This window comes from Acinonyx jubatus, chromosome C2, assembly GCF_027475565.1.
Source record: "Acinonyx jubatus isolate Ajub_Pintada_27869175 chromosome C2, VMU_Ajub_asm_v1.0, whole genome shotgun sequence".
Classification (NCBI taxonomy): Eukaryota; Metazoa; Chordata; class Mammalia; order Carnivora; family Felidae; genus Acinonyx; species Acinonyx jubatus.
Genome location: NC_069384.1, coordinates 151,842,544 through 151,857,335, shown reverse-complemented (window position 1 = coordinate 151,857,335; position 14,792 = coordinate 151,842,544). Strand labels below are relative to the sequence as shown.

Genomic DNA, 14,792 nt, shown 5'->3' with positions numbered 1-14,792 from the left:
GAGCACTCCTTGTTATCGCTGATTCCATTCCTCAGTGGAAAACTACCTGACTGAACAATTTCCCTGAATGTACACCCAGGGCCATCTGAGGGCTAGGGAGGTGTGTTTCCCCAGCAGCTGTCAGGACGGCGCATTGTGGACTGAATTAGGAAAGCCAGAACCCCACGAAGACGAGGGTCACGTATTCTGCTACAACACATCGGTACATTTCATTGCATTTTCAGTCACAGAAATAACGTTTTATGTCGTCATTTTCAGATTAAATGAGATCATAATAATTCACCGATAGGAAACTAACATTCACATTAAATGACAACCCTATTTGTATATTACAGAGTAAGAAACAAGCACCCTGGGGCAGCAAGACAGAGTCTGAGATAAATAAGAACACTATGGGAACAAATTATTCTAGTTACGAGGGGATCTGGCTGTTTACTACCTCGCCATCCAACCTGTGACTCAGCCATCATGAATCATATTATTTGTGCACATGTGCAACCCTCACTTACTCTGCCAGAGCTCTGCAGTTTGTCACCTGTGAGATGCAGAGCAGACTCAGCCACCCTCGGCACAACGGTGTTTTCTACCGAACTGCAACCCAGGAAAGCTTAAAAACCCTACCTGGTGCATCGCTTCCTTCTCTCCTCATTTGAGGAAATGACACTTCAATGAAAAATACACGTTTATTGCCTCTTTTACTTTTTAGCCGTCTGAGATTACTTTACCCTGAACATCTGCTCTCTAACAGTCACTTTGTGAAGTAGGTGGTTTTGTCCCCATTATAGAGATGAAAAACAGCTCGGAGAGCCTATTATGTAGCTCAGGGACCTGTGTCGCTCCCTTGCCTAAGCTTGCTTCCGTACAGGAATGTCTCTGCACTGCCAAAGTCACTTAGAAGGATGTTTAGACTAGCAAAATAGCATATTGGAAGTAGATACAAAATTGGGGCGCCTGGGCGGCTCAGGAGTTTAAGTGTTCACCTTCAGCTCAGGTCACGATCTCACGGTTCGCGAGTTTGAGCCCCGCGTCGGGCTCTGTGCTCAGTGCAGAGACTGCTTCGGATCCTCTGTCTCTCCCTCTCTCTCTCTCCCTCCCTCTCTCTCTCAAAAATAAACATTAAAAAAAAGTAGGTACAAGATAAAAATAGAAATAAAAAATCAAATAAAAGGAAGACAGTGAAAATGAGTTTGGAACATGAATACAAAAACCTGAACCGTGAAGACATTTGCTGCACATAGCCACAAGGAAACACCTAGTTCTACCACAACTTCTGAGCATCTTGCCGGTTTCCAAATCTAGGGAGGCTACTACTAGAGTTTGAATAACACGTATTCTAGTGTCCCCTCCTTTCCCGGCCTCTGGCCAGGCTCAGGGACAAGCCTAACCTGGGAACAAACTTCAGAAGCCCGATCCTATCTTCGGGTGACTCAGCCAGCCTCCCCTCCGCCCGGGATGTACGTTGTATCTACAGTGGACATTGTATCCCGGCCTTGACCATGGCAGACACTCATGGGACCCTAAGTGAGACACGTGGACTTATGCTCAGCAGTCCCACTAAGGACTGAGTCCTGTCTGGAACCCGACGGGTAGTGCCTATCTCCCTCCTCCACATGTCCACTTTTCAGTTGCCAACCTGGACGTCATGTTGCCTTCTTCTGTAATCCCTATGCCCTGATTTGGGTTATTAGTCAAGACGCTTTGCCACACGCTTTGGGTGCTAGTCTTTTAGTACACAGTAAGTATGCTCCATCTAGATCTGTTTGGGTCCCTTTTACCATTTTTGCACCCATACTCCCTTTAGCGTCCTTCTGTTTCCAACAGCTGATACCCATCTCATGAAGGCCTGTCCTCAAGATTTTATAGCCCCACATGCCCACACCAAGAAGAGCCAGAGTGCCTAGGAATTTCTATTCCCCCTATCCTGGGCAGCCTTCCAGTCAACCTGATCTGCCATTCTTTGGGGTATGGTTTCCTTGTGGTATGACTTCTTTGTGGTCTAGCTTACACTCCAGAATTACTCCATGGGATCAGGGTAAGAACTACCCTCTGTAAGTAAGACTTTACTTGCTTTCCTTCACTCCTCGTCCCGACTACCTTACTGGTTTCGTCTAGAAGCACTTCCTTCGTGAATCATTTGTATATGCATCCTTTCTTGGGTTCTGCTTCTAGGGAATCTAACCAAAGGCACCCCACTTCCTCCATACTTGGATTGTCACCTATTACCTTCTTGACATGGAATAGGGTAAGTCCAGTGTCCCCTGGCACTGACCTTCCCAAGTAGACAGGTTAAGTTGCAAATCAAGGTTATTTCCAAGCTGCTGCAGGGATCTGGTAAGCCAGAAGACGCAAGAGAGGTTCCTAATCCACAGCTTGGGCTCTTCTCTTTTAATAGGAGAAGTAATGGGCCTTACACGGTCACACTAATTTCCATGCAAGCAGCGGGCTCCTCCTCATTAGGGATGCTGAGCTTTTCACCAAATGTTACTAGTAGCGGACGTGTGCTATTGACTCTGCTATTTGAAATTTGTTCTTGGGACACTGATTTACTACCCGTCAATCTACTGCTCTATATTCATAATAAGATACTTGAATTTTCTTATTACTTCCCTTTAACGTTCCCAAGACATTCAGGAAAAGACTTCATTGTCCTGCCAAGGGGCGGGATTCCCAAAGAACAGTAACACTTTAATTTTCACAAACACTTGTGCCCTGTGACAGTGAAGTTATGAAATTCAGGGCTTAGAGGAGCAATGGTTCCCATCAGACGTGAGAAAAAGGAGATTCAAAAAGCAATACTTGACCAAGGCCACCCAGAGAAGCAGTGACGAGGCAAAGAGGAAGGGCATCTCAAAGCTATGTGACATTCAGCTAAGCAGAACTTCCTCGGGGATGTAATGACTACTTGTGCAGGCGTCGCCTTTCTCTAAACCTTCCACAGATGGAAACCGGATTAATCTTTTCCTCTCCTGTGGCCCCACAACCCACCGCTTGAGCTGTTGGGAGCAACTGATTACAAGACATACTGTTTCCGATGTTCACCTGAGCTCCTTAAGGGCTGCCACCGCCTAATCTCCTGAATTCTAGTGTCGAAACAGTGAGCCATTCCTACAGCGATGGCCTAAAACTTTTTACATTAACTAAAACATAATAAGGTGCTACCCTTGTCATCAAAATATCGCAGACCAAGGAAGGAAGGAGCAAAATGAAAGAGATTAAATAACTGAGTCTAAAGGACACAGGGAGAAAAGGATGTTCTCCCTTTAGGCGTTCTCTCCTTTCTCTTCATGTGATTAGACACATCCACATTAGAAAAGGGATATGGTGCCTAAAAGGTTAGGGGTTTCCTTGAGCATCACTGTAATACGATAACTTATCACGAGTTAAATCACTTTCTCAGTGTATATTTCACCGCATGAAAAAAACTGCTTACTTTTTCACAGAGAGATTGCTCTCATGGACAACTCATGGCTGTCCATCTCAGGATGCCTGTGGGCATAATGGGATAATTATACCTGGAAGGGGACAATCAGGGAGGGCAAGAACGCATGCCCATTAACACGCTTATGCATTGCTAAGGATGGCCCTGGGATCGTGGGAAAAGGAAGGCAGGCGAGGCAGGCAGAAAGTAGCGTTAAAAATACGTCCATACAAATGGATGAGCTCCACCGACACAACGGTGAGCAAAAGTAGAGACAGGAGGGAAAAAGGGGTGTTGCTGGGCCTTTTCTCTGGCAGGCAACCCCGGGAGCTTCAATCTTAGCCTCAACCTTGAACTCTTTGAAAGGCTTCCATTGGGATGATGATTCTTTACATTATTCTGGAGTTTGAGAAGACAGCTGTCCCAAGAGAAGGAAAGGAACTTCTCTTAGCCAGCAGTCAACAGCACTCTTCTCTACTAAATGTTCCAAATTGAGATGACAATGGGGCAGAACCTACTGCCCTGGAGGGTAAGGCCACTGGAGAATCACTGTGCTATGCTGGAAATTTCTGATGATCACTTCCTATTGACGGGTTTTCCTTGAACTCCTCTTCCTCATACTACAGCGGTAAGAGTCAGGCACTGTTGTAACATATTTCATCAAATCTTTCTTAGCCTGAGTTCTTCCTTCTAATATGTCACTCCTTTTTATCCTTTGATTCATATTATTCCTTTTGTGTTCCTGACTCCATTCACTTCCCTGATGCAAAGCTTTTCTATCTACATCTTAGTCTGTTCCCGGACAACCTGGGTTCCTTAACTTTCCTGCTCTTCCCCCTTGGTCACCGCCCTCCAGATCCGACACAACCCTCTTCTTAGATCCTCAGTACCTCCGTCTTGAGACACTCCCACAAGCTGCTGGAGAAGCTTTGAATTACTTTCTCAGTCCGCCACAGTGCTCACTGGCTCAGTCTGCCATAATAGAACGCCACACATTGGGTGGCTTAAATAACTGAAACGTGTTTCCTCACACTTCTGGAGGCTGGAAGTCCAAGATCACGGTGCCATCATGGTTCAGCTTTGCACGCAGTAGGCGAGATCATCATCCAAGATGCGGCAGAACCATCTTGATTTTCTCTGAGCAACATATCCTAGCGACGACAATTATTTCTTTTTTTCTGGCAAACAATTTATTTCCAATAGCGAGGATCAGAGCTCTCTAGCAACTCCATGGTCTTCTGTCGTTACACTCTCATCACAGAATTCTAGAACCCCGAAAGTTTCAGGTGAGAGGAAATGTCCAAACTTCAGGGCCTTGTAGGCCTCCTTCATTATTTTTGCCTTAGCCATGTCACTATTATGTATGCCATAATTGTCTTTAAATTGATTAATTCTTGAATCAATTGGTTTAAAAAGAAAATAACTCTATTATTAATCTAAACGAAAAACCAGCATCCCATCCCCTATATACAATGGGAAAACCAATCACAAGAAAAAGTAAAACAATGTTATTAAAGTCTGAGTCCAGCCACCTACAAAAGGTTTTGAACCTGAGGACCAATTTCTCTTTCTTTAAAGAAAAAGAGACGAGCCATTGTTAGCTGGATGCTCAAGACTACCAGATATTCGCCTTGCTATAATCAGAAAGACCAAAGGGTCTCCTTTGTAATATAATATAATATAATATAATATAATATAATATAATATAATATAATATAATATAAATAATCTGCTCCCCCCAATACAATGCCATTAAGGGCATGTACCCCAAGTGCCTCAACCATCACTTGTCCCTACTTTTAAAAGTTTTTTTAATGTTTATTTATTTTTGAGAGACAGAGTGCAAGTGAGGGAGAGGTAGAGAGAGAGGGAGACACAGAATCCAAAGTAGGCTCCACGCTCTGAGCTGTCAGCACAGGGCCCGTGGCGGGGCTCGAACTCACCAACCCCTAGATCATGACCTGAGCCAAAGTCAGACGCTTAACCGACTAAGCCATCCAGGGGTCTCATCACTTGTCTCAATTTAATGCATTACTTCACTTACTAATTGTGTGTATTTCAGTTTCCTTATCTGTAAAATGGGAGTTTTATACAAAACGAGTTGATAGGTAGTACAAAGGCTCTTTTATAGGCTTATCACTATTATTAGTGTTTTAGTGTTATTACCATTACCGTTTTTACAATTAACCTCCAAATACGTATACGTGCAAAGCACACCTTACATATGACAAAACATCCTGGATTCATGTCTCAATATTTAAGAAACAACGAGCCAGACCAACTTGTATTTTAAAGATTAAGTAGCTCAGATCCGGAGGAAGGGACAGAGTTTGCGCAAGGCCATACGGCTACGACTTTCATTAAGCTTACAGAATTCACGTGAAGAGAGAATAAGGTGTGATGCATTTGGCCAAACAAGCTCCAGCGTAATGTTAACATGTGCTATCACCTTGTGTCTTCCACAATATCTATGTTGAAATGGGAAAACGTGTGAAGTAGGGGAATAGGCTGGGGAGTGTTCCAACGCGTGGCACGGTCCTTCCTTCTGCTCTCTGTCTGCTTTCTTGCTCGGCGAGGCCTCCCCTGCCACTTTCAACACCTTGCGGTGGCGCTTTGGTGACCGAACTTGACAGAGCGCACTCTTCGCTGACATGATCATCTAGCATTGTCGGCGGACCCTGCCGTTAGCATCTCACCCATCACAAGATGCGCCCCAGAGTCTCCCAGACGGTGCAGAAGGTAGGGAACTCTCACGTCCCCAAGCAGTTCAACACTGAAGGAGACACAAGAGTTCACCGACTAAAGCCAAATGGTGTCTTTGCCAGTTTGGGCTGCTATAACAGAAGACCCTTATCTGGGTAGTGTAGAAATACCATCACACCAGGGATTAGGATTTCAACATATGGGTTTTTAAGGAACACAAATATTCAGCCTATAGCAAATGGTCTGGCTACCCACTGTTTAAGAAAAAAAAAAAAAACCTTCCAAATTAATCTGGAATTCTGAACAAGGGAATATCAATGACCAAAGAGACAGGAAAACCCAGACACAAGCCTAGTATCCTTGGCTCTGAGTGGGGGTGATGATGCTAGAACTCCAGGCGGCTGAAACCATGCTCTAATAAGGACATGGGATTAGGGGATGCTCACGTCCACTCTGGCTCCTGTTCAACACCTTTGAGTCTGTACAATTGGTCCAAAATGATTTATGTGCCATCCCTACAGAAAAGGATCTTCTGTCCTTCACTTCACTGGATTAAAGCAAAGAGGGTAAGAGGCGCAAGCAGAAGAAAACTGAATGTGTTCCACCGAGAATGCATAAATACGAGAGAGAAAACACGGTCAATTTCCCAGAAACTATTAATGACTGCCTTCTCTGTACTACCGAACTAGGCAACAGGGGGATGGGAACGTGGTGAGGCTAGATGCCAGCCTCTGAGCTATACGGACTAACTGAAAAGCTGTTACTTCATTAAATGTTAATCTGACGGGGGGGGGGGGGTGGATAAGACAGGCCTGCAAGAGATTTATACACAGTAGATCACACGGTGTGGATTTGCACATCTAATTCCAACACCTGAATGCCACAGATGTCTTTGAGATTCTAATGCAATCTCTGATCCCTCTTTCCAGAAATACACACAGGCGCACAATAACAACATGCATTTGAGATCAGAGCCTAACGGAAGCCCAGATCTAGAACCTTTGCCCTGTAGGAAGAGAGGCATGTTTGGACTCAGAAGCTGAAATCCCTTTTCACTTGAATATTCCTGGTAGAAATTAGCTGGCAAGAATGGCGTGTATAAATAGACGATCACACCAGAGACCTAAAAATACTGACTCTGTAACAGGGACTAGAAGCAAATTAAGAGTTAAAATAGACAAAGAAGAAAAGGGGTAAATTGAACACATTCATAAAGTTGAACAGGCAGTCATAAAAAATGTGAAAAGTCGTTTATGAAAATATGGAGGGACTCAGCGATGTGTGGAAGAATATTTCTGACCCTATCTATAAAAGGAAAAATGTTTTCTGAATATGTCATATTTATGCCTATCTGTTGGATTTGCAGAAGAAATTTATCCAAGGATACACCAAAAAAAAATTTGCAGCAGTTACTACAGAAGAGGAGGAGGGGATAGAACACTTAGATTTTTCACCTTTTTCATATGGTTTGAATTTTTTTCAAGAGGGTGCTGTATCTGAGACAAGGAGAGACACAGCGGACATTATCGTTACCCCAGATACACGTGGAATCCAAATGTGCCTAAGCCACTGCAACACCAACAACTGTGCACTTAGGAATGTCGTATACTTTGAGGACTTTGAGTTTTCCCAGAAGCAGACTCTGAGCCAAGGATTTGGGAGCAAGGGCTTTATTAAGAAAGTGCCTCCCGGAGAACTCAGCAAGACAGTAGGGGAGTCAGGTAGGGAAGAGGAATAAGTCAAGCCAGGAGGTGACTGCAGACAAACTCTGAGACTCAGCCTGATCAACAGTGAGCTCTGGAGTGTGAACCACACCTCAGAGTGCCTTCCGTGGAGGCAAAAGAGCTTGGGTTTTGCCCTTCCATACCAGTCATTGGCAGGCTATATGGGGTGCCTGTGGTCTGGGGGGTGGGGGGGCTCAGGGGATATAAACTCCCAGACGCCTCCAGTTCTCTGTGTAGTAAAATGACTCCAACGACCCAGGGCAATCATCCACAGGCTGGACGGCTGCAAAGCACACAAAAGCTGGGACCACGTACCCGGAGAATATAAAAAAGATCTGAGAGGAGCTGGATGGGTAGATGAGACACCAAACACACCCCTGCCTTCAACAGATTGTAGCTTCCATGCTTTCAACAGATATTTATTGATAGTCTAGAACTGGACTGCCCAACACGTAACCACTAGCCACATGAGGCCATTGGTCATTTGAAAAGTGGCTACCCCAGAAAGAGATATGCTGGTAAGTGTAAAATAAGGAAGGATTCTGAAGACTCAGGAAAAAAAAAAAAAAGAGGGCCCCACATCGAATAATCTTTTTATCCTGGTTACATGTTAAATACATTATTTTATTTATAATAAATTCTCAAAATTAGGTTCACCTGTTTCCCTTTACTTTTTAATGTGGCTTCTGGAAGATTTTAAATTGCATGCGTGGTTCATATTGAATTTCTATGCAGCAGAGCTTGGCCAGAATGTGTGTGATACTGTGTTGGGTGCTGGGGATACTTCAGTGGCCGGGGGTAACTGGGTCTTTGCCTTCATGATGTTCACAGCCCAGTGGTTGCAACAGACAGGGATACTATGGCAGCATTTGTTTTAAATAGGACGATGGAAATAACAGTATAGACGACTGGCAGGGAATTACATCACAGAGGCTCATCAGGAAAAATGCAGCTAAGGAAATGTCTCTTGAAGACTGGGACAGGGGGTGAACTATGGGGATATCTTGGATGGGGTGCATGAAAGGGGTGTTGAAATCTCTGAGGGTATTCCCGGCCACAGGGGCATCAGGGGGTAGGGAAAAGCATCAGTGAATTGCTTAGCTGTACGGTTATTATTAGCGTAAAAGGTCTTACGACCACTGGAGTAGTAACGAGAATCTAAAATCATAAAATCCCCCTGGTCCACAGACCACTAACTTGGCACACACAATTGACCTCTGCAAAAAAAAAAAAAAAAAAAAAAATCAGATTTTGAGAGCTGACTGAGAAAACGTTTTGTTTTCCTTTCCTGAATAGCATTCACGCTTTTGCATCAGCCAAGAATGTTCAAACTACTTGCAAAAACTGGTTTAAGTACAGGAGACAGAAACCCTCTGCTCATGTTAAGGTGAAAAAAAAATGCAAATTACTGGAACAGGTTTTCAACACAATCATGACAGCCTGTTTATTTTCCACTCGGTGAACTGGAAGGGATATTTATTACCTTCTCACTGAAAACATGTAAGAATTTTTAGGGGAAAAGATCGTTGAAGTGATCGTCTTCCCAGTTTTCTATCTGAGATGGAGACAGAACAAGATGCTTTTTAATTTTTTTAATGTTTATTTATTTTTGAGAGAGAGAGAGCGCACGTGCACAAGCAGGAGGGGGGCAGAAGGAGAGGGAGACACAGAATCCAAAGCAGGCCCCAGGTTCTGAGCTGTCAGCACAAAGCCCCACGCGGGGCCTGAACTCACGCGAGATCATGCGAGTCACGTGAGATCATGACCTGAGCCGAAGTCGGACGCTTAACCGACTGAGCCACCCAGGCGCCCCTGAAATTTCTAATACTAAGGTCATTAAGGCATATTCCTTACTACATAATAATCTGCCCCAAGAAATGGAATTTGGGCATGGTCTATTTTTGATAGTGTGTAGATATTTAATGTAAAATTGTTAAAGTTGAGTCTTCTTAAAATAGCTTTTTTTAGTACTCTCTATACGCATCATAGAGCTCACACTCATGACCTCAAGATCAAGGGTCACATGCTCCACAGCCCAAGCAGCCAGGTGCCCCTGACTCTTGTTAAAATAGAGAGCCTCAGTTTCGTCACATTGTTTTATCCAGTGGAATGCTAACGTGCCCCCAAGTATGTTTTTTTAAATCTACCTTAGTTCATATTCCAGTAGAAATGCGTACAAATAAAAAAATAATAATAATTGGTTTAAAATTCCAATTCATGCTCTTAAAAATTGCCATAACTTCTGAGCCAGTATTTTGTGGCGGTTTGAACTGAAATTTGCAGATGGGGGAAATTCTTCAAAACTTATACTTCTTTCTAAATAAGAGAGGGTCAAGCAGAATTGTTTTTATCACAGGAAAGTTTATAGGGATCTGACACATTTAAAGATGATTTCAGAGATAACAGATATTTATTAATATAGAGTCTATTCTATAATAGATGTTTATTGGATCAAAACAATAAATGTTTACTGGATCAAAGTCCATTGTTACTTACCGTAACTATCTATATATGAGTCCCTCTGGGTGGTCCATGAAGTTCACAGGAAGCTAGGGAAGGATGCTCCGTGACCCAGTCTGGTGATGAGTGCCCCAGGAGAGATGCCTCTAGAATGCCGGAGGACAAAGTCTGAAACATTGACTCTATCTGAAAGAAGAGAATCAGAGAAGTCTTCATGAGGAGGTGATACTTGACCTGGACTGTGAAGAAAGAGAAAGGCTTGCACTCCCGGAAGACAGGATATTCTGAGGAAAGCCACGGGAGTGTGAAACCATCTAGAAGCGTTACTAAATACTACATTTAGAGCATGGTAGGAAGTTATATGTGTCTGGAAGCATTACAATACATAAGGTGGCTCTGGGCCAAAACGCCGTGGGAAAGAGTTTAAACCCCAGCCTTTACTTTTTCTTCTTTTTCTTTTCCAAATGTGCGCACACAACTTTTGGTGCATGTTCTCCAATTCTTCTGGAAAAGGAGCGAATATGTAACAACGCTTCGCTTTTTAGCTTCTCCGATCGCCCGCCTCAGCCTCGGTAATTTACAAGCTTGGTGTTATCTTTGTTCTCTCTGCTTTTCATTAGGATGGTTATTGATTTATGAGCAGTCTTAATGTGGCTCTTTTGGGCATCCTGAATCACCCGGACAGCAGCTCTGTAAATAGATCGATCTCTGCCTTTAAAATTTGATGTCTCCTGTCCTAACAAACCATTATTTTGGCTACACTCGGAGGAATTCTTCACCCTTGGCCAAGCATCATTAAATCAGTCTCTAAGGGCTGAGGTAATATTATTCTTATTATGTCAAGTGGAAGTAACCCAGCATGCTGGACCTCATTAAAGGTCACTTGTTTACTGAGTAGCTCTGCGGTCCAGTAAACAATGGCATGCGATATTCACCAGCCTTGAATAACCGTGCTAATATCACCTGAATTTGAGAAGAGGACCAGAGTCCTGACCACCATCCCCAGAAATCACCATGACTTGACCTCCCAGCAACCTAGGCTAGGCAATGGTTTGCATATATAAATTAAGGCCAGCGCGCTTTCAGAAGGAGGCGGGACCCGAGGCCCTCCTCTGAATTTCCTCCTCCTTGTGGTGACCGCGTCCTGCTAACAAACACGTGCCTTTTACATCTGCTTGTTTCTCAGAAAAGAGGCTGGCGTGGTGGAAACAGAAATGATCCTACAGCCCAAAGACCTTGATTCCATTCTTCACACCTCTACCTCACTAGCTGCTATGGCATTAGGCAGAAGGGCAGTTTGTTCCGAAATGTTTCTCCTCTCTATAAAACAGGGGGCAGGGGTGCCTGGGTGGCTCAATCAGTGAAGTGTCTGACTTTAGCTCAGGTCACGACGTCATGGTACGTGAGTTCGAGCCCCACGTCGGGTTCTGTGCTGACAGCATGGAGCCTGCTTGAGATTCTCTGTCTCCCACTCTCTTATCCTCCCCGCTTCTCTCTCCAAACGAAAAATAACAACTTAAAAAAGAAGGGGGGCAGGGCGCCTGGGTGGCTCAGTCGGTTAAGCGTCCCACTTCGGCTCGGGTCATGATCTCACGGTTCATGAGTTCAAGCCCCGTGTCGGGCTCTGTGCTGACAGTTCAGAGCCTGGAGCCTGCTTCAGATTCTGTGTCTCCCTCTCTCTCTCTGCCCCTCCCTTGCTCATGCGCTGTCTCTCCCTCTCAAAAATAAACATTAAAAAAACAAACAGGGGGCAATATTTTCTACCTTAGGGATCATTGCAAAGGATGAGGCAATACGTGTAACAGTTATTTGTAAATCATGCAGCTGTTTATAAAGGTAAGATCTTGCCACTATTCGTTAGCCCTCCGATTCCAAAAGGATTGTGAATAATACACAATTATGCAGATGCTACCATGCTAAGATTGCCATCAATTAAAGCTGTCGACACGTTCAAGGAATTTGGAGCGTGCTGCTTCTGTGAATTATGTTCGTGGCCCCCAGTAGAAGAATAGGCAGGTAAAAAACCAGGGGCATTCTCCCAGGTCAAAGCACTCTCTCACCTGTTCTCGGCCGTGTGGAAACAGATACTCAACCTCATCAGGTACAGATAAATGCCAAGGAATGCAATATTCCTGTATTGTTCAATGGATTGCAATCTCTTTGAGCTTAGCCCATTTCTGCTTCTCTCACGGGAGCCAGGCTACACAGAGAAAGGTGAAAGTTCTGGCTCATGTCCCCATGGAGAGTTTCACAGAGGCAAGAGCAAACTTTCATAGGGGGAAATTCTTGGGTTGCCCACTAATGGCTATAACTGGGCACAACCTCTAATTCTTGGAATATAATTCTTATATTTGGAAGCTTAAACGCTTGCACACAGAAGCCACATTCTGCATTGGCCAATCAGAAAAAAAAGTGATGTTATTTTCATCTCTGCATACTTGACTCCTTTCTGTTTACTACTGGGTGTTATTTATGTGGCTTCCCTCAAGCCTCAAAATCTAAATATTGAACCATGAATCTTAAGAAAGATTCTGTGAGTGTCATTCGAGAAGGAAGAGTCGACATTAAGACCTTGTGGGTCTTAAGAGTCGGCCTTGTGCGTTTCCGAACCTGATGGCTTGCAGGGGCTCACACTGTACCTGGCTGGTGTTTATCTCATACAGTCTAGTTAGAAGCTGGAAGTTGCTTTCAGTAAGTGTTGGCCTTGGTCAGTCACTGCAGCTTATGACTGCTTTGTACTGCGAAGAACGGTTAAAGCAGAACTCGGGTATAACACACCCACTCAGGTGATAAGCAAGTTCCCACAGGGCTGCCTGGGAAGGGTCTCAGGACGCAGCTGCTGCTACTCGAACCAGAGTCACAGAGGAGTTGGAGGCGGTATTAGACTATTTTAGACATTTACGAGCCTGACAATATTAGCTGCTCTCAAGCTGCCAGGCACCCTGTACTTAGGACGACAGACGGCAAGGGCTGGAGTTTAAGGGACTTGCCCATGGGTTCAAAGAAACTGCCCACCGTGTGTATTCGAGGTGACTCTGAACTTGCATTTTACTTAGTTCTAAGAATGCCTTTGGACTTCAGCCACCCACGCTGAGATTTCACCCACTGAAAGGTCAGTTTCATTTTTAAAAACAAATAAAAATAAATGAGGGTGATGATAAAGACAACGTGGCACCTTCTTGGGATAAGAGCAAGAGACATTTTAAGGAAATTCTTGCAGGCAAAAAAGATCCTGAATGATTGTAAAAGGCCATGCTTGAAACCCTAACATCAAAAAATTAAGCAGTAACAAATCCTTCAAAAATTATTCTTTAGTCTTATGATGAAAGAAAGATAGATCGATTAACCTAGAAGGAGAAAAAAAAAGACAGGTTTTAAAAGGGTAAATAAAAAAGTTTAAAATTTTATAATCTAGACAGATCTGAAGGGGAAAATTAAGATATTAAAGGCCATGGTAGATGGAAATAATACAGAAAAGATGTGCCCAAGTTAACAACTCTGGAAGAGTCAATCAGGAGAAAAGGGAGCTGTTCTAGCTGTGAAGAGGTTTCAAACAGTGACCAGAGCCGACTGGAATGGCATGGAAGAAAGAGACAAATAACCAGAGTGGATTGAAGGGCTTCCATCAGAGAGAATCAGGATCTGAGATCCTAAGAAGACGGGGCCTCAAAAAGCTGCTGATGGAAGGACCACAGCAAAAGTAACTTGGGGACCTCACATGAAAGATTGGGGCAGCTCCCCCATGTGGCTTCGGGAACTCTGAACGGGCCTGAGAGGACAAGATCTGGAAGATGAGCGCAAAATCCAAAACACATAAGGTAAGCGTCAAAGCAGCACAGTCATGGGAGGTGTCGATACTGTGCCCTCGGGTACACTCCTATCCACAAATGCCTCCCCAAACCAGACGAAAGCAATCAAACCAGACGAAATGCCCCCCCCACTGCCATTTTTCTACCCTAGGATTAAACCAGAAATACAGCAACGTTCTAGACCCCATTGAGTTTTGCTTTTATTGTAACCAAAACGTATTTCTAGCCTCACAGAAGAAAAAGACTTACCTTCTCGTTATGAAAACAATGCCACAGTTCAGACAGTAAAAGTCCATTTGTCCCTAAAAGAAAATAAAAAGAACAGTTCTCTAAGTGACGGTCTGTGATCACAAAACCAGCAAATAGGCCCTCTTTAAAAGGAATCAGGGGATCAGAGCAAGCAGCATCGACCTGTTCAGAAAAACAACTTGATTGGGGCTTTAAGGAAACACAGAATGAACATGTGTACGGAACAAAAGCACAGCTAACATCAGCAAAGCTCTTCGTAAGGTGAAGGATTTGCCAGTTCATTTTGGGATCGAAATCACGTAACGTCAGCCATCTTTTAGAGAAAGCCAAATTCATCCACACATCGCACGAAAGGCAGGAAGGCCCTCGTCACCTTCACTTCCTGTTCTGTACTTCTCTTACAGGTGTCCTGAGTGATTCTTCTCTGGC

At 44.0% G+C, this 14,792-nt stretch overlaps 1 protein-coding gene across 4 annotated transcripts in view; it reads right to left on the bottom strand.

Annotated features, from left to right (window-relative positions):
• Positions 1 to 14,792, bottom strand: part of LOC128315341 (uncharacterized) — a 139,654-nt gene that overhangs the window by 94,789 nt on the left and 30,073 nt on the right. For all 4 annotated transcript variants that reach the window (XR_008298094.1, XR_008298093.1, XR_008298092.1 and 1 more), the window contains exon 2: positions 10,342 to 10,491. Coding sequence is in view for 1 of the 4 variants with exons in the window: in XM_053221713.1 (XP_053077688.1) it covers positions 10,351 to 10,491 (141 nt within the window). In the remaining 3 variants the exon portion in view is untranslated. The remainder of the gene's footprint in view (positions 1 to 10,341; positions 10,492 to 14,792) is intronic.